Below are 19,793 nucleotides of genomic sequence, written 5' to 3'. Positions count from 1 at the left end.
ACATAAACTTTGGCGAAAACTTGATAACTATTGGTCCAGACGCATTTTATGGTTGTACTTCTTTAACGTATGTCAACCTTCCGAATTCGGTTACAACAATTGGTATTTTTGCATTTTCATATTGTATATCATTAGAGAAGATTATTTTTGGTGAAAACATAAAAAACATTAGCAGCTATGCATTTCTTTCCTGTTACATGCTTCAAAGTATTAAAATTCCACCTTTACTTTCAATCATTAATGAATATACATTCCAAGAATGCACGAACTTATCGACAGTTATATTCAATGCCAACCTAAAAGTCATTGAATTCCAAGCATTTTATAAATGTTATTCGTTACGAAACATTACAATACCAAATTCAGTTACTACGTTAGGATACAATGTATTTTTAGGATGTTCTAATTTAAAAACTGTAATTTTAAGCGAAAGTTTAACATGTATTAATTCTATGGTGTTTGGTGAATGTATTTTATTACGAAACATTACTATTCCAAATTCAGTTACCAAACTTGGTAATAATGTTTTTAACATTTTAATAAATTAACCACAATTAACGAAAATGCATTTGAATCATGTTTAAGTATCGAAACGATTTCTTTTCCATCGGTAACTTATATTGGCAACGAATGTTTTTTACATTGTCCAAATCTCAAAAATGTTTCGTGCCCTAAAATCGAAAAATGTTCGAGTGGATGTTTTTCGGAATGTACACATTTAGTACATGTTGATATGCCTAATGTTAAATATATTGGCAATTATTCGTTTTCTTATTGCTCTATCGTAAGCATTGATTTCCCAAATGTTGAATTAATTAACGAAACAGCATTTTATTGTTGTTTACAACTTATTTCAGTTCGATTCGAAAATGTTAAAACTATTTGTGATAAAGCATTTGAGAAATGTCTTTATTTAACGAATTGTTATTTCCCAAATCTTATTGAAGCAGGCGATTATTTATTTAAAGAATGCAAATCTTTAACTACTTTTGAAGCACCTAAACTTATAAAATGTGGCCAAAAATTGTTTCAAGGACAAAACAATATCGAAAATTTCTATCTTTCAAGTCTCGAAGCAGCGCCTGATTATTTATTTTCGAACGCGCAAAGGATAAATAAAATTGATTTACCAAATTGTAAAACGTTTGGGAAATCATGTTTCGTGAACACAAGTTTACTGAATGTTGATAACAATCAATTTAATGTGATATCTATTGATGATTATTGTTTCCATAATTGTGTATTCCTTTCTAATGTTAAGTTTCCATATTTGGAACATATTGGTAATTATTCATTTTGTAATTCCAATATAAAATTTTTTGATTTTCCTTCTTTAAAAATTTGTGGAGATTGTGCTTTTAAAAATTGTAAAATTTTAGGTTTCGATTTTAATTTGTCAAATTTGGAATTTCTTGGTAATGACGTTTTTAATGATATAACAATTGTGAAATTCACTGCGCCAAAGTTACGGGAAATTGGCAATCGATTTTTTGTTGATCAACAAAAATTAAATAACATTTATATTCCAAATGTAGAAAAACTTGGAGATGAATGTTTTATGAATTCTAGTATCGAAAATATTAATTTTGATAAATTAATAACAATTGGAGAAAAATGTTTTTATAATTGTCGTCATGTAAAATGTTTTAATAATTCAAATATTAAAGAAATTGGTAATTCTGCATTTGAGTTATGTAAAAATCTTGAAACAATTACATTGTTAAATATAAATGAAATAAAATCATTTGTATTTAGTAATTGTAATAAATTAATACATTTAAATATTCCGAAATTACAAATTGTTGGTGAATTTGCATTTTATAAATGTCAATCACTAAAAGAAATTAATTTTCCAAATGTTGTGCAAATTAATAATTCGGTATTTGAGGATTGTAATAATATATCAACAATTAATTTACCAAACATTGTAAACATTAAACAAAATTTATTTAAGAATTGTCAGTCATTAATAAACATTACATTAAATAATATAAATGAAATCGGAAATTCAGCATTTGAAAATTGTAACAAACTTCAAAGCATTAATTTAACTAAAGTAACACATATTCCATCGAAATGTTTTTATAATTGTCATAATTTAATAAATATTTCATTGGAAAACATTGAAGAAATTGGAACATTTGCATTTTGTAATTGTTTTTCTATTACAAAAATTGAAATGAACAAATTGAATACTTTACAAAGTAATGTATTTGAAAATTGTAAATCATTGAAAACTGCGAAATTTGGAATTTTACATGAAATTAAAGGTGATTATTGTTTTAGAAATTGTATATCACTTGAATTGATTCATATGCCTTCATTAATATCAATTCCATTAAATCTTAGAAATGTATTTGAAAATTGTTCTTCACTTTCTGTTGTTTCATTTCCTGATGAACCACCGAATATGAATTCGAATATATTTAGTAACACAAATCGAAATATTATTCAAGAAGAAGGACATTTAGTTTATGACATTAAATTATGTTTACCATTTAAAAAGAATTATCCGAATTATGACGTGAACAAGACGAAAGTTTGGAATAATATTTTGGCGATTGAACCTGATAACTATTTCGATGTTTGCATATATGCAAAAGATACGGAAAGTAACCAAACAGGCTTCATTGTCGCTATTGTTGTTTCTTCTGTTGTTTTCGTTTTGATTATTGTGATTGTCTCAGTATTGTATTATATGAAGAATAAAAAGAATCAGAGACTGAGAGCCGAAATCGATGAACATATTTTGTTGTCTTCGGCTGTTGTAACAGATTTTGGCTAAATACATGTGTTGAATAAATGTTATCTATCAAAGTGTTTATTTTTATTTTTGACTAATTCTTCTGACTTAAAACATTATCATGAAAATTGGTGATAATTATTTCTGTTTTCAGAAATAGAAATTTTTGTTTCGGAAAAATAACTATGCTGAAGCTGATGGGGATATAAAATATTTATAAACGATTTCTTTTCCATCTGTAACTTATATTGGCAATGAAAACATCATGTGAATCAGCTTAGTATAATAAACATACTTGACAATCAAGAAAAATATTTTATGATAATATTAATTTATACATCAAGATCAATACTAACATTATTATTATTTATTACACAAGAAACATTTATTACCCTTTAACACTGCTCTCCCACATCCTTCACATTTAGTAAGAAGGTTTTGATTTTGATCATTGAAAATATGATCAAGGCAATAATCATATTCACGATAACAATAATTATGGCAATTAGGGATGCTACACAACTTAGAACCACCAGGTGTATATTTTGCTATTTCCCTCCTAGTTTTTTGTTGTTGTTCTATAAAAGAAACAATTTCGTCCGAACTTTGAAGTTGGGAAATGCGTTCCATTAATTCATGTGTTTTTTGTTTCACTAGCTTTTCCATTTGTTCTTTTTCCATTTGTCTAGTGTAATGAGTTCTTTGTTTCATCATGAGTTCTGCAGTATCCCATTCGTCACTACCTTCATTTGTTGGATGATATATTGGATTTTCTGTAAATTTTTGAAGCTTGTTTTCTTCAAATTCTGGTATGGCTTCTTCGAAGTTTTGAGGTGGACTAGGCACCCACATTTGGAAATGTCAAAAATTTGAATGAAAAATATTATGTCAGTAAAAATTATATATGAAAATGGATACTTCTAAAATACATTTTTGTTTTGAATTATACACACAGTATATATAACTATAGAATTATATGGAATTTTTATGTTTAATAATTTTATCCATAAGTTTTATCATAAGCAAATCATATATGATAATTTGATATGTTGATTTTAAGACAGCAAAATATATTTAAAAATTGTATAAAGTTTTTAGGTTAATCTTATTTATTTCTTTATGCCTACAAATGAATAGAATATATACATAATTATGGAAATTTATTTTATTGTGCATTTTATTCAAAGAAAAATGAGGATGATATTTATGTTGATTATCTAGAAACTATTCAAACAAAAGAAGAACTCAATCAAGATAATCCTAATATTATGAAAATGTTCAAAGATTATATAATTAAAATTAATTTACAAGAATCATGTTATTTAATTGAATAAAGGATCGAACGAAATAAAATTGATAAAAATATTACCCAAAAACATTAAATCAAAAAATTTTTTGCACAATAAAACAGAAGAAGGATACCGCGAGGAAATATAGAAATTATTCATTTATGTGAACAAAACAATGTAACATTTGAATGTGCATATGGAATAGCAATTAAATTTCATCAAAATAATATTTTTAAATATATTATGAAAATAAAACAGAAAAATTGCATGGATTTGAAGATAATATTATTAGACGTTTTGTTGCTTTCTCATCTGATATAGTACAAAAAGACAATAAAAATTTCATCGGAAGAATATGAATTACAAAAACGTTTCTTGTATCATGTAATCATTAATGATAACGGTTAAAGACGTTAAATAACTACACCCCTTATCCTGAAGCAATCAAACACCTTTGTAAAATTTTATTTTCGTTTAATTAATTTTTTTATGAATCTTCAAATGATATTTTTAAAAGATCTCGAATGTAAAATTTAAAAATTAGATGAAATACCTTATTGAATATCGCTTGTAGAGTACTCTTGGGAGGGAATTCATTTAATCATTTATTTTATCTATTTTATTCTTAAGCATGTGCATTATAAAATACATTAAGGCTAGCTAATTAAATGTGTTATCGATTTGTTACATGTTATACTTAGTATTTTACAATATAAAACGATTTTTATCTAAAGCATACACATACCAGTATAGATTAATGTGAAGCTTAAAATCATCAATCTTAGAATAAAGAAGACAAAAATTCGAAATATAATACGATCAAAATGGATTGAATTTAACATCCACAAATGCAAAAATCAGATGAAGGAAAACAAAATAATATCAGAACAATATAAGCAAATTTCACATGCTTTTGGTGCTAGTTCACAAAAGAATAACGACACTGAAATTTCAAAAAAAATCCTTGAAATTTTACAAATTTCTAGAAACATTTTTATTACCACATTCTTACCCGAAATTATCAAATCTGATATCTCGTTTGAACAAATCTCAGACAGCTATAAAAAATCCAACCAAACATATCAAATTTTTGATTTAATTCGTGGTCCACAATATGTTCAATCTATCTCACATGGAATTGGTTATATTTATCAAAACCCATCTGAATTTGCGACATCTTTATATTCATATTTCAAAGAAGACAAAACATATCTCAATTTATTTGCAAATCTAACATTTCCAACTCTTTATGGTTTTTTTATTACCGAAGAGTTGAATGACCTAGCAGTTCAGCTTCTCAATGAGCTTATTAATTTATATTGTTATGATGATGAAGAATTTGTTACACCTTTTGTTGTTTCTTTTTTTAATAGTTGTAATATTTTTTCTTCTTTTTTTTGGGAAACATTTTTTTCATATGTTAAAAAAATACATCCATGTAAGCCAACGCATTTTCAAATTTTTAATTACATCATGGGATCGCTCGAAAATTCCATCAAATATCTTCCTCCATTTCACATTTCACTTTCGATTACATTACTTTTTCAGAACCCGTCACTTTTCAGTATCTGCTTTTTTGAGAAGTTTATTCTGCGAACGTTTAATTCCTGGTTTAAATATTATCCTGAATATCATTCATTTTTAAATCCATTTAGTATTAAAGAAGTTATTAATTTTATTAGTAATGATATTAAAACGAAACAAGAAAGGAGTTTATATTATCTAAAAATCATGGAATTTTTTCAAAAACCAGAATCATATACATGTTGTGAATTAATATCATTTGCAGAACATAATCAATATAATAAAATTTCCATATTAATATCACCACTTGAGACAAAATATCTATCAGAAATTTTATGTTTAATACCTAAATTATCAAAAGCGATTCATACATCAAAAGAATTTAAAGATCAAAAAGTTTTTGATAATTTCTCTGCTGGTTGTCTTCATATATTTTTGCGAAACAGTTTAAAACGAAAAGCATTAAATATAAAAAGGCTTTTATTTCCAATAACAGAACCTCAAAAGGTTCAAGGAAATGAAGAACAACAACGAATATGGAAAAAGATACAACGAATTTGTTATGTGTATAATCTTGATCCGTTTTCATTATTAATTGATTCTAATAACATTCGAAAGAATGATACGTTTTGGGAGCAAAAAGTTAAACGAAAAATCAGAAAATATTTTAATAATGAATTAGTAAACTTTGTAACATTAACAATTAAAGATATAACAATAAAAACGCAAAATAATTTCGAAGATTTCTTATTACAGACGCAACTTTTAGATCATTTAAATGAACTCAAAAAAAGTCTTTTTTATTATTATGAAATGGAACAAAATAATATACTTAATGATTCCAAATTTTATGGAACTTTATTTCATTATAATTTGTTTAATAAAAATATCCCTAAATTCGAAATAGTTTGTGATGATGCAATTGATTTATTATCAATTAAAGATGCACAAAATAGTTTTAACTTAGCTCTTGATAAAAGAACGAAAAAATTTAATAAATTGGATAATGATAATAGCATTAAAAATTCGATATTATTTCCGCTTTCAAAACTTGACGAAATTCCAATCGGTGAACAATTTCATATCATTTTAAATGTTTATTCGAAAATCGTCGGACTGTTCCAAGGAGATAATGAACTTTCACTTGGCTATTTAGGACATTTCATTATAAAAGCGGGGGTGAAAACATTGTTTTTTACATTGCAAACTATAAGCCTTTGTTTTTATAAGAGAAATAACTTATTCGAAATGTTAAGTAATGATCAAAAACATTGTTGGGAAGAAATATCATCATTCCTACAAAATATTACATCTGAATAAATTTTTAATAAATATAAACTGTTTATTAACTAATATATAAAAATCTCCAAAAGAATTCATTAATAATAAAATTTTGGGAATTTTTTTATCAACAAAAAGATATCATTTTATTCAAGATGTCATCCATCGGTAAAATATTTTCTTATAATGAATTACGTTCTAAAAAAATAAACTCATTCAATTTTATCATAATTTTTAGAACTGTTTATTAACATTCAATAACTTTAGTGATAAGCTTGAGAGAGCTGTTATCACAACTTTTTGAACAAGTGTTGTGACGCATTTTTTCAATTTTTTTGTAATTTGAATTACTCCATCAATTTATGATCAAAAAAGTGAAATAAAGTAATTTCATCTTTATAAATGATTTTTATTTTATTGCTATATCTCATTTAAATATAAAATATAAGGAGATCTATATATGGAAGCCCCGGTATTGATGAAGTTAATCTTGATTTACATGATGGATTCGAGATCTTGAACGCAATTTAACTATATCAAATCGTACCCATATCAAAGAAGCTTATTTCACAAGTTCAGTAATTAATAATGACGACTATCCGTGGCCAGGACATGCATACCGAAATACGTGTACATAAACGCTTAATGTCAATAATAAATATAAATCAGTAGAAGTCACACAAGAGAATCATATTGGCAACCAGCCGCTGCAAAACAATATTATACACACAGGGAGAGATAGATCAGATGGAACGTGTCAAAGTTCTCTTTGTTCAGTTAATTCAAATGAAAAAAGTGAACAATGTATTCACAAATGTATTTGAGTGCGCACAGAACAACAAACAACGCATTGGCGAAGGTGATGTGCCTAATATTACTTCTTTATTCATAGTGAGGGCGCGCTGTCGACGTCTATTTCCTTGTTCTTGCGCCTGATTACGAAAACAGTAACAACAACTGCGATGACAATAACTGCTACAACGGCAATCACAATGCCGGCAATGGCGCCTCCGTCCAATGAGCTGCCTTCGCCCTGTTCGGCGCTGCTGAAGTTGCTGCTCATTGTGTCGATCTGCGGCGTGGTGTAGAGAGTATACTCTGTATCATTCGTAGCAACAGCCGACGAAACATCCGACGCAACTTCTGATGTTACATCTGTTTTTACTTCAGTGGCTTCTGTTACAACTTCTGATGTTACTTCTGGTGGCGGTGTGTAGTAAATAACATATTCGACGTGGTTCGATGTCATTCCAGTGAAGATGTGTTCAATTAGTTCGACTTTGTTGTTTCGATATTGAGCATATAAATATAAATCAATTGGAAAGTCTTCTTGAAATTCTTTCGCTGTTTCGTTAATTTCATTAATATTATTAACATCATCAATATATGAATAATAAAATTTCGCTTCTTTCGTCGTATTTGTTCCAATTTCAATTCGGACTGAATATTGTTGGTGTTCGTAACTAAATGTATAATTCGGATCGGAATCTTCTGGTACAAATTCCTTTTGCTTATGAATATCTCCAAGTGTATACATATATGAACGCGTTGGATCTGTGAAATAATTGTATACAATTTCATCTTTAAGAAAACCAGATAATGTAATACTTCCTTTTGTTACATAAACTCTAACTTCATGTGCTGTTGTCGTGTCAAGTAAATGATAAAATAATACTGAACGATATGCACGTGTCGAATATTTAAGTTTTCGTGAATCAATTTGTGGTGTAACTGATTGGTGAATTTCCCCAATTTTAATTCCATCCAAATAAACATCTGCATAACCAATGCCTTCATAATAATCCCCAATAATACCAAACGCTCGTTGGCCACTCGGAATTTGATATATAATTTCTTCACCTGGTTTACCAATATAAGCTTTGCCATTATAATAAGGACCTGCGCGTGTTTCAAGCCACTTCGATGACTTCTTTATAACTTTAGTGTTAGTGATTGGAATAACCTTTTGTGTGTAAAACTGATATCCAACTTTAACTTCTCTAATCGAAGTACGTCCATCATTGTTATCTTTCCATTTCTTAGTATTATTATGGAATTTAAGTCTGAGATAGCGTCCTTGCGCTACTTTATCTAATCCCATTATTGGACTTGATGATTCATAGTAACCTCCCCAAACAATCGAAGATTCCAATTCTAAATTTTCTTCTATGTCTGATACACTAATTTCTAAATATCCATAAACATCAAAGTAACCTGTGTTTTGTGATACTTCTACATAAACTGAATCAAATTCATTTGTTTCGCCCATATCAATATCATATATGTGTGGAAATTGAGGAATTTGGCCATTCCAATAATTAGTTCTATATTCAGTTGTCGGATCATCATCAGTTATAGCTGAGTTAATAAGTTCTGTTGTCGTATCTACAATTTGACTACCTTGATTAGAAGTAGTGACACCAGTAAATACTGAACCAGCTTTCGGATAATTAATTACATTCCATTTTGATTGATCATTACTCAAAAATGAAACATCATCATAAAGATCCATTTCATAAATTTTTTCTTTCTGTGGAATATATTGTGTATAAAACAAATCTTCCTGTGGTATTTCTTCAGTAACAAACCATGGTTCCTTCATAACTTGTATACTACTATCACCTTCATAATAACTTAACCATCCAACTGATGAAGCATTGCATGTATACATAACAAATGCGACATTATATACTTCATTAGTATTCATTTGAATTGGAGAACTTTTATGTGAACTTCCCCATTGTTCTTCATTTTCACTTCTCCAGACGAAATCAATTGATGGATCATATGTTAAATTATCTTTCGAGATATAAAACTGTGCTTTTCCTTTGTTCTTAAGAACAAAATAATATGTTTCATTCTTAGGTGGACGAATTCTAAATCGAAGGACGTCAACTGTACCCTTTTCAGAATTTTTTGCAATGTCTACATTTGTATCTGATAATGGCATAATTACATCTGGTTTTTTACCTACTGTTCTTTGATATGCTTCTTTAATAGTTAAGCCTGTGTCTAATCCAAAATATCGATAGTTATAAACATTAGGGATATATTCTTTAAATTGACAAATACATCGAGTAATTTCATTTGTAGTTTTATCTTTATATGATACAATTACTTCTTCAACATCAGTAATATTAGTAAATGGTAATCTAATATAAACGCCATCTAATTGTTTAATCCAAAATGGTTTTCTATTTTCTTCAAATTCTGCACTAACATATTCAAATTCACCAAAATGATCTGTTTTAATATAATGCATTGTTTCAATAAAATTAATTGTACGATTAATATTTGGTAAATAAAATGGTCGTTGTGTAATAAATCCTGTTGTATCATTAACAAGAAAACCTGAGCCATAAGCAGTAGTTACTGGATGAAATTCAGGAAGATCCATTTTCTTTAATTCTTCAAGTGCTACATCAGTAAGTGTTTCATCATCAATTTTTTGATAATTATAATGATATTTCATATTCCTTCCAAATACTCTTGACGCACGAAGCATTTCAGAGCCTGCGATTCCATAAGTTTTCCGTGAGTAATAACGTTCATTTTGTTCATCATCTATAAATTCTTTCATTTTGGCAATACCAAAATAATGTAACATAAGTGAATATAATCGAAGTCCATTTGCATTGTTATTTAAAACTGAAAATGAATTTGCATATGCAGCCCAACCACTTGCACCATCAGTAGTACGAGTTTTACTTGCTTCATTACTTTGTGCATATATAATTAAATTAATTACATTGTTTGTAACTTCAAGCCATCCATTATTATAATACGCTTTTCCCCATGAGTCTTGACGAAGATGATTCATTTCATGGACAATCATCCATGGATCGCTCATTAGTGTATCAATCTTTAAAAAGGAATCAATGGTACCGATTGGGAAGAAACAATTGTTCTCAGCAACTATAGCCACTGCTGAACCTGCTACAACAAATGTTTCTGATGTAAGTTGTGGTGAATTAATTGTACGTCCAAATTTTGGATTGTTTGAATAACTATCATGTGCTGACGTTTGAGCAATTTGATATGCACTACGTAACCATTCGCCACAATCATTGATTCGGACAATTGATCGATTTGAAGAATCTGTTTTATCAAAATTAATTGATGGTGGATATCCAACAATTTCAATATTACCAGTATAAAAATTAAAGACAGGACCTTTGAATAATGAAAGTGAATTATTCCATTCAGTATCAGAATGAACTCCATATACAAAAAATGGATTAATGATTACACCAGTGATATTAATCTCAATCGGTTCAGTAGAACTGATATGGAAATACAAGTTTCCGCCATATGGACTGCCCATTGTACATTTGGGTTTTGTAAGTATCATTCCTTCAAGAAGAATTTCGCTCAGACGCTGCTTATAGACTGGCTCACTTGCTGTATTGTTCCATATGGTTTCTGTGTGTTGGTTAAAATCGATTCTAACTTTTTTAGAAACGGCTCCTTCAGAAATTTCAATTGTCATGAGTTCACCAGGTGGTAAAAAGAATGGCGTTGTATGACGTAAACGTTTTGGTGATAAAATAAAGCGAACTTTAACACGTTCCATCTGATCTATCTCTTCTTGTGTGGTATAATATTGTTTTGCAGCTGCTGGATGCCAATATAATTCTTCTTGTGTAACATCTACTGACTTATATTTATTTTTGACATTAAGCGTTTCATTATATAAAAGATTCCATGTACACGTATTTTGGTATGCATGTCCTGGCCATGGATAGTCATCATCCTCTATGACTGAGCTTGTAAAATGTGCCTCTTTGATATGAGTACGTTCAGGAATTTTCAAATTGCGTTCCAAGATCTCGAATCCATCATGAAACTCAAGATTAACTTCATCTGTTCCAGCGCTCCCATATACAGATCTCTCAAAATTCTCTGCCTTGATGAGAGATAGAAATAACGCTAAAAGCATTTTTGACATTTTGATTATTTTATTCCTCTCAAAATTGTTAACATATCGTCTTCCGATGATTTTACACGAATAATCATTCAATTAAGTGAACTAAAATCATTCATTAGCGCAAAATTCAATAGTGACAATAGAAAATTTTGAATTATAATTGGCCATTGCCGTTTGTGAAGCGTTATAAAGTTCACATATAATTTTTCTGATATTTACGTTACATTGTTATCATCACCGAATTCTGTTAATTATATTTTTTATATGCTAAATAAGATATATTATTTTATCTAAATGAAAATAAAAGATTTGTAAATTCATATAATCATTAATTTGTAGTCATAAAATTATTCGTGAATATTTATGTATCTCGTTCAAATTTTTTTCTACTTAATCTCATAATAATGTGCACCGATTTTATATAATGATAATAGGGAAAAATGCAGAAATAAGCTTTTTATTAAAGCTTTTCGTTTTCTCCTGATTTTTCCGACCATCCTTTGATATACTTCTGTTTATACTACTAGTATATAATCAATTATAAACTCAAATACATTTGATTCTAAAACAATTGTGAATAATGGTGATAAATTTGATAAGCAATAATTGAATGATGTTATCCATGGTCAACATGTATTATCATTTACGCATTCACATTCACATTTACCAAAGCTTCACTCTTCATTTCTCACTCTAACTCTTATAGGCTCACTTTGCTTGACTCTAACTACATATCATCAATGACTTCATATGTTATAAGTCTTTGCATATTGCCGTATCTACAACTTCAGCACACTACAGTCTATTGCATGTTTCGATCATTAGAATTCTTTGCTGCGGCGTTACAATAGCATCAACAACTTCACTGCCGCCCGGAGAATAATCACATTTGTTCATGAACAGATTTCAGACATTTCTTTATTCATATTTTACAAAGGTTTCTGATTTTTAAATACCGGATCTATTTCACTTTCCACGTGATCCAACTCCTCTCTCACGAGCTGCAATTCCTTCTGGAAGTCCTTCATCATTTTCTCTGCCAATACCACCAGGTCCTGATTCCTTCCAGTGTTATACAGTATACAGTTTTGTTCGATTAATTTCACGTCGGAGAAGAACTTCGACAGCGAGTTATATTCCAAGTTATTTGCCTTTCTTTCGATGTCTTCGAAGCACATTGGGTTATGTACGATGTTATAATAGTCTGGGACATCTTTCTTTAGCACCGGCTTCAAGAACACCCAATATTCATCCATAGGTCTATGTATCAATGTATTTAACAATTTCTTTAACATTTCATTAAATAGAACTAAAGGTGTTTGTCGACTAATTCTTCTTTTCGAAGGTTTCGAAGTTACTTCCATTAAATCATCGGAATCATTATCACTATTTCCACCATTATTCTTATTATCGTTCATACTCTTCTTCTTTTTCGAATGTGTTTTACCACATCTAATCTCGAATAAATAAAATCGTTCAGAAGCTTCCAAAACAGTTTTTGTTATTTCAGGAGTTAAATGGAATGTTAAATTATTTCCACCAGTATCATTCACTATTGGTAATTGATGTTTCACAGTTAGATATGATTGTACTGGTGTTTTAGGTCCTCTCCCTCTTGAAGCTTGTTTAGTTCTTCTTAATTTATCGACTAATGACTTCCGTTGTAACTTTAATATATATTCTTCTAAATCTTCTGATGTACTTGGAGCTTTTTGTCCTGGATCAGCATATACATTTGATGGCATTTTCATTAAACTTTCGATTTGATGTGGCGATCTTCTCCAATGGATATCAACTTGTAAACCATCTTCTCTACTCCAAGATAATGTAATTAATTTAGCTATAGTTCGCATTGGACAATTAACAAATCCATATTTAGCCCAATCGATTTTTGTCGGATAAGTATATATGCCATAAGGTACTAATTGTGGTGGATCACCTTTGTTAACATTATTATAATTATTCGGCTTCGATTCAGTATTAGTTTGTAAACTACTTTCATCAATTTCATCATCTTCATCTTGGTCATCTTCACGTACCATTTGTAATGCAATGTCATCCAAAATATTACCATCATCGAATTCATCCTTAGAGATTGGATTATTACTACTTATGAATGCTAAATTATTATCAAATGTCGCTTGATATTGTTTCTTATATGCATCTAATGACGCTGCATAATCATTACGTGGGCCACGTGAATAATTCTTAGTGATATCTGAAGTACTTCCATCTTGTTTCTGACGATTAGCTAATTGACGTAATAATGCTACTTGTTGCCATCGCGTTTTAGAGTCAATAATACTTGTGCTAACTCCTAAATGTGATAACTTATCACGTAACTCTCGACTTGTTAATGACCTTAGATCTGCTTCTGTTCCTGCTAATTGTCTCTTGCTTACTGTAGTGGTTTCTTTTCCATCAATTGATGGACCACTTTTGCCTCGTCGTGATTTACTACGGACAACTTGTTGCCCATCTTCTGTATGTTCGATTTGTACTGCATGACCTTGGAATGCTTTAGAAAAGTTATCAGTACGTGACCATGGAGTCTTCATTAATTCTAATTCGATCTTTTCCGCAACTTTCTTGGTGAGTTCGCCATGTAAATTTTGGATTTGTTGGAAGACGCGTTTAGAGCGTGTTAAGATATGGACGCCATTCTTACGAAGTTTCCATTGCCCAACTAACATTGATTGATATTGACAGACCATTTCAGGAGTGATTTCTATCATTTGGAACTTTTGATCTAAGTTTATGTCTTTCCGTTCCCAAAAGCCATTACTTTGTTCGCGGTAAAATTTCGCAAATTCGCGTAATACTGTTCGTAACTTGGGCTCATTAACACCAGGGAAAAACTCGTTTTGGATCTGTGAAACTTGAATACGACGACGACCTGGATATTGCTCAGTACCACGAAATATGTTAATTAAAATTGCTTTGATGAAATTCATATGGAAATCTTGTGTCTTTTTGGTGGCAGGCCTCATCACAACTTGACGCGGCTCAATGAAGCCTGCACAATATATAGAGTTAAATGGGCGAATATAAAACTGTGCTTTCGAAATTGACTTAATCAATAAAAAATCAGTCGGCTCAATAACATGTTGTGCTATAGGGACACTATATAACAAACAATTAATGGAGGGTACTGGTTGGTTTTTTGGTATCTGGGCTATAAATGGAGCGGTTTGATCTGGCTCAAGAATATGCATATTCTCATCTATAACTTTGGGCATATCTGAGGGTGTATTCTTATGCCAATACACAATTAAACGTGATGCCATACCTACATTCATAATAAAAGCTGGTGACTCAGATGTGTGTTCAACTATAATTATTCCACCACGACGACCACTTAAACTTTTAATGTCCTTAAGGAATGGTGATAATGCTGCTTCACCATTTTCTCCAATATCATATTCCATTTTGTACGTGACATTCACTTTGCGGTTGATGATCGGCTTCGCATTGAATTTCGGATGATGGAAATTCTCGAAATCCGTTAAATTCGGTTCGATAAGTGTCAAATTCAATGCTGGGTCAGAATGCCTTAAATTTAAGTCTAATCTTCCATCCTTTGCGACATATAGATCTGAATAATATTTGGGATTTTCAAAATTCATGTCATCCCATTGACATATACTATTTTTTTGGCCATTTTTCTGTTCATTAACTTCTGTGAATTTAAATCGTCGATCACTTTTGTCTAAAATTAATGGAATATTGCGACAATGATCAGAGCTAGGCATAAGACCCCATTTGGCCTTCCAAACAAAGCTATTTAGATACGTTTTAATAATTTGTTGTGAAGGTTGATTTGGACGAATTGGCTGTTGTGTTGGATGGGTAATCAAGTGTTGAGCTGTAACTTGATTACGAGCTATGCCTGCTTGAAGAATATTTTGGGAATAATTTATAGGAAATCGACTCATTAAATTTGCCGCTATTTGTGGATTACGTTGTGGTGGGTTGAAATATCTGGCATCATTCTCATGGCGCTGTTGTTGGTTAGCTTGAATTTGATTTCGTTGAATTAAAAAGAATTGTTCATACTGAAGAGTATGATTTGAATCATCTGGAGCATTTTGATGTTGTTGTGCTTGAATTGGATATTGTGGTGTAATTGATCGTGGAATTCGTGGATCATAAGTTTGTTGAGGATGTTGAATTCTTTGTTGAACAGCTCGTTGTTGAACTTGTATGTTTCTAACTGGCATGGTAGTAAAGTTTCTTTGGTTAACAACAGAAAAACGAGGAAAATGAATATCATCAAAATTATTCATTGCTTTTTCTTCATTTATTGGATTTGGTGCTTCTTCTTCAACTTCAATTTTCTGTAGTTTTTGCTTATATGGAACAGGTAGAGTCTGTTGGTCTATATTTGTTTGGATTGAAGAATTTTTTCGACCACCATATCTTCTTCTACTTTGTTTTTTCCATTGATCAACCTTAAATTGGAAGTTTTCGGTCGTTGAATCTTGCTCTTCAGATGTTACTACAGAATACAAACTAAATTGTTTTTTCATTTTTTGATTTTGAAGATTTGGAATTCAGCCACTGAAAACGGTTATCGATCGGTAATGATCATATGGAAATTGAAAGAACAATATCTTCTGAAGGAATTCCAGATGGTTATTCTTTTGAACAAACAAGATCTAATATAATACTAAAATTTCAAGTTCCAAGATCTTATGATTTATCAATGATTGAATTTAGCATTTATGATGGTACTATAATTGCAGGAATTAAAGGATCTGAACCTTTAATTTGTGGTAAAATGTTTGGTTCTATAATCAGGGAAAATCATTACATTACAGATGGTATGTTTAGAATTGATATAAAAAAAGCAGATTCTCAAATATGGCCTGTTTTTATAATCAACCCATCAGATCAAGGAATCGATCCCAAGTCTCAGTTTATTTTAGGCGTATATAACGATGCTTTAGGAAATGAAAATGAAGCATTTTCAAACATCTACCAAAGTGCTCAACGAAATTACTTTCCAGCTCAGATATTTGTTTCTGATATATTCCTATCCGATGCTAATCCATATGGAGTTAAAAAAGATCCAGTCAAAGCAATTCAATTTCTTGAATCAATATCTCCTGAAAAACTAACTGAAAACATTTCATTAACACTTGCAAATGCACACCTAAGCATAGGCCAACGATCTGAAGCAATGAATGTCCTAAGATCTATTTCAAGGAGTTCACAAATAGCGAAACTTCAACTTGCGAAGATGATGTCGCCGATAGCGGATGTAAACGGTCAACAGCCTGAGGAAGCCGTTAAGCTCCTTGAATCACTTTCGAATGAAGGCAACTTAGAAGCTCTGGAACTTCTATCAAAACATTATCTTAAAGGCATTGGCGTCAAAAAAGACAAAAATCGTTCCAGAGAAATTGAACAAAGAATTCGAGAAATTGATCCAAAGTATTTTCCAGAAAGCAAATTCAGTGGCACAGCTAAAAATGTTCTTGTTGCAGCATGTATATCAACAGTGCTAATTGGCGCTGTTACACTTATACGGATTTGGCGTCAACAAAACAAATGATTCTTTTGATATCATAAGAAACTTTTTTCAAAATTAATTTTATCTTTCGACAAGTGTTAAATAATATATCAAAGAATTGTAAAAAATGTTGAGTGATATATTTTTTCTTTTTTTCATGTAAATTCGGAAGTAAACGATCGTTTCTGCGAAAACAGTTGGGTTCGGAAACTGTTTCCGATTATTGAATTTATTTCAAGATTTGCTTGTGAAAGAACTTGATTTAAATTTAAGTTTAATTTTACATGAGTTAATATCATGCACATATTCAACAAAACTTATTAAGATGAATGTAATAATTTGCAAAAGAGTTAAGACTTTTTTGAGATATTAATTAAAGAATTCATTAAGATTATGCAATGGTGCATAAACAAGAAGGTCTTCGGTATATGTAATCGATATATAACTGACTAGTCACTCCCTTTCGGTATTTAGAAAACATCCAGATAAATTCATTATTTGATTTTTAATTTTTTTATGATTATTGATTTTTTTACAGCATCCACTGCTTCATAGCATGCGTTATGATAGTTAATATTTCAAATATTCAAATCTTGTAACATGGATATCCCAATTTGGCTTCAACTTTTCCTTTTTTATATTGATAATTTATATAATAATCATTTTAACAATAAATATGTCTGCACATAAACATGGAAATTATTATTACTATATAATAATTTTTTTTTTTTTTTCAAAATGTTTAATTATATGCGAAGACTTATTAGGAATGAAAATACCGAATTTTAGTTCTTCAGCTTTTCCTAAATGTGAAGTTCTGTGCTTCAGCACTAAAATTCGGTATTTTATTTCCTAATAAGTCTTCGCACTTACGCTGAAGCTTCAGCTAAAGTTCATCTGATTCACAAACAGCGAAAACGAAAAAATTCAAAAGTTATAAATTTCCACTTTACTGCGGGTGCTGGTACGCTCTTCCGTATTGTTTTTGCTGTGTTCCCTTCAAGTCCAAATTCACCAAATCCCCGAACTCGTCGAGCAGTCCGGGCTTCTTCTGTTGTTGCTGCGGCTGTTGTTGTGGTTTCGTTTGCTGCTGTTGTGGCTGTTGTTGTTGCTGCGGCTGTTGTTGTGGCGTGAATGACAAGTCGAGGAAATTGTTCTGTTGCTGCTGTTGTTGTTGCGGTTGCGATTGCGGTTGCTGCTGCGGCGTGCCGAAGAGAAGTGAGTCCAGTTGTGGCGGCTGGTTTATGCTGAGGAGCTCATTGTTGTTTGTGTTTTGTGGTCTATTGAATTGATTTTGCTGATTGTTAAATTGATTGAAATTGTTTTGTTGTTGTTGCTGTTGATTGCCAAATGGATCAAATCGATTTTGATTTTGATTTTGTTGTTGTGGTCTATTGAATTGATTGTTGCTGTTGGAATTGCTGAAGGGATCAAATCGATTTTGATTTTGATTTTGTTGCTGTTGTTGTCTATTGTATTGATTTTGTTGGCTTTGGTTACCAAATGGATCAAATGTGTTTTGGTTTTGTTGATTTTGGTTGTTGTATTGATTTTGATTATTATTATTGTTGCTGAATGGATCAAATCGGTTTTGGTTTTGGTTTTGCTGCTGTTGGTTGCTGTATTGGTTCTGTTGTTGTGGTTGGTCAGCAAAGTCATCGCTGTATTCATATTCGTCATCTTGTAATTTAGGCACTTCATTACGACGCTGTGGAATGTCTTCATCTACAAAAGAAGTACTGTTTCCATATGATGAATTGCCGTAGGAAGAGTTGCCATATGATGATCCATAATCATAGCCGCCGTATCCATAGCCATTATTGGAAACTGAGGAAACAGAACCACGAAGCTTCATGGAGCGTTCCCTTTCCATTTTATAAACATCATCATCATTGATAAGGGAAAGAATATCTTGAGATTTTTTACGAATGACAGCTTCTAAAGCTGCTTCTTCGCCAACCTCATGCTTGTGGAAGTATGTAAGATACTGTAGTTGAGATGTCATCATTCTTGCATCAGAACGCCATGATTCAGCACCATTACGAATAAGATATTCAAGTAAAAGTAATGACTTTTGTATATGGCGAACTTCATTGTTTTCACCCATACGCTCTCTCATTATAGCCTTGATTTCTTCAAGGTTTTGGTAGTTACGAGACATTGCACAAATTTCTTGCATTTGGGTGTTAGAAGGACCCCAAGGATCATCATTCGTTGCTTCTAAGACAGCTTTCTCAGCTTCTGTCTTTCGGGTAATCGCATATTGGGCTGCACGCGCCTTTTCTTTTATCCACGATTTCATTGTTTTGAAAACGGTTTTAATCAATTAACAAAAGTTTACCAATTGAAGTTATATTTAATGACAAATCGCAAAAAATGTCAAATGTAAATGATTTCATCAATTAGAAATACTATATAAAGAAGTCTTCTTTTCTTTTTTATTAATTAGTTATTCTTTTGGTTGTGTGATTAATTTTAATCTCGACAAATTTCATGATAATTTGATAAAAAGTT

At 30.6% G+C, this 19,793-nt stretch overlaps 4 protein-coding genes across 4 annotated transcripts; 1 reads left to right on the top strand and 3 right to left on the bottom strand.

Moving 5' to 3' along the window:
• Positions 1 to 3,106: 3,106 nt before the first annotated feature.
• GO595_008036 (uncharacterized protein) lies at positions 3,107 to 3,595 on the bottom strand (the record flags this gene model as incomplete). Its single annotated transcript, XM_067921566.1, has 1 exon — positions 3,107 to 3,595. The coding sequence occupies one exon, from the start codon at positions 3,593 to 3,595 to the stop codon at positions 3,107 to 3,109; it is 489 nt and encodes a 162-aa protein (XP_067771870.1).
• Positions 3,596 to 7,723: 4,128 nt separating this feature from the next.
• Positions 7,724 to 16,293, bottom strand: GO595_008035 (Bromodomain containing protein; the record flags this gene model as incomplete). Its single annotated transcript, XM_067921565.1, has 2 exons — positions 7,724 to 11,726; positions 12,752 to 16,293. The coding sequence occupies 2 exons, from the start codon at positions 16,291 to 16,293 to the stop codon at positions 7,724 to 7,726; spliced, it is 7,545 nt and encodes a 2,514-aa protein (XP_067771869.1).
• Positions 16,294 to 16,355: 62 nt separating this feature from the next.
• GO595_008034 (uncharacterized protein) lies at positions 16,356 to 17,321 on the top strand (the record flags this gene model as incomplete). Its single annotated transcript, XM_067921564.1, has 1 exon — positions 16,356 to 17,321. One exon carries the CDS (start codon positions 16,356 to 16,358, stop codon positions 17,319 to 17,321), a length of 966 nt encoding a protein of 321 aa, XP_067771868.1.
• Positions 17,322 to 18,228: 907 nt separating this feature from the next.
• GO595_008033 (golgi to endosome transporter) lies at positions 18,229 to 19,581 on the bottom strand (the record flags this gene model as incomplete). The annotated part of the gene is made up of 1 exon (XM_067921563.1): positions 18,229 to 19,581. The coding sequence occupies one exon, from the start codon at positions 19,579 to 19,581 to the stop codon at positions 18,229 to 18,231; it is 1,353 nt and encodes a 450-aa protein (XP_067771867.1).
• Between the last annotated feature and the right edge of the window lie 212 nt (positions 19,582 to 19,793).

The sequence above is a fragment of the Histomonas meleagridis genome (assembly GCF_020186115.1).
Source record: "Histomonas meleagridis strain 2922-C6/04-10x chromosome Unknown contig_6, whole genome shotgun sequence".
NCBI lineage: Eukaryota > Parabasalia > Tritrichomonadida > Dientamoebidae > Histomonas > Histomonas meleagridis.
The sequence above is the reverse complement of the archived record's forward strand: the minus strand, read 5'-3'. Positions and strand labels throughout refer to the sequence as shown.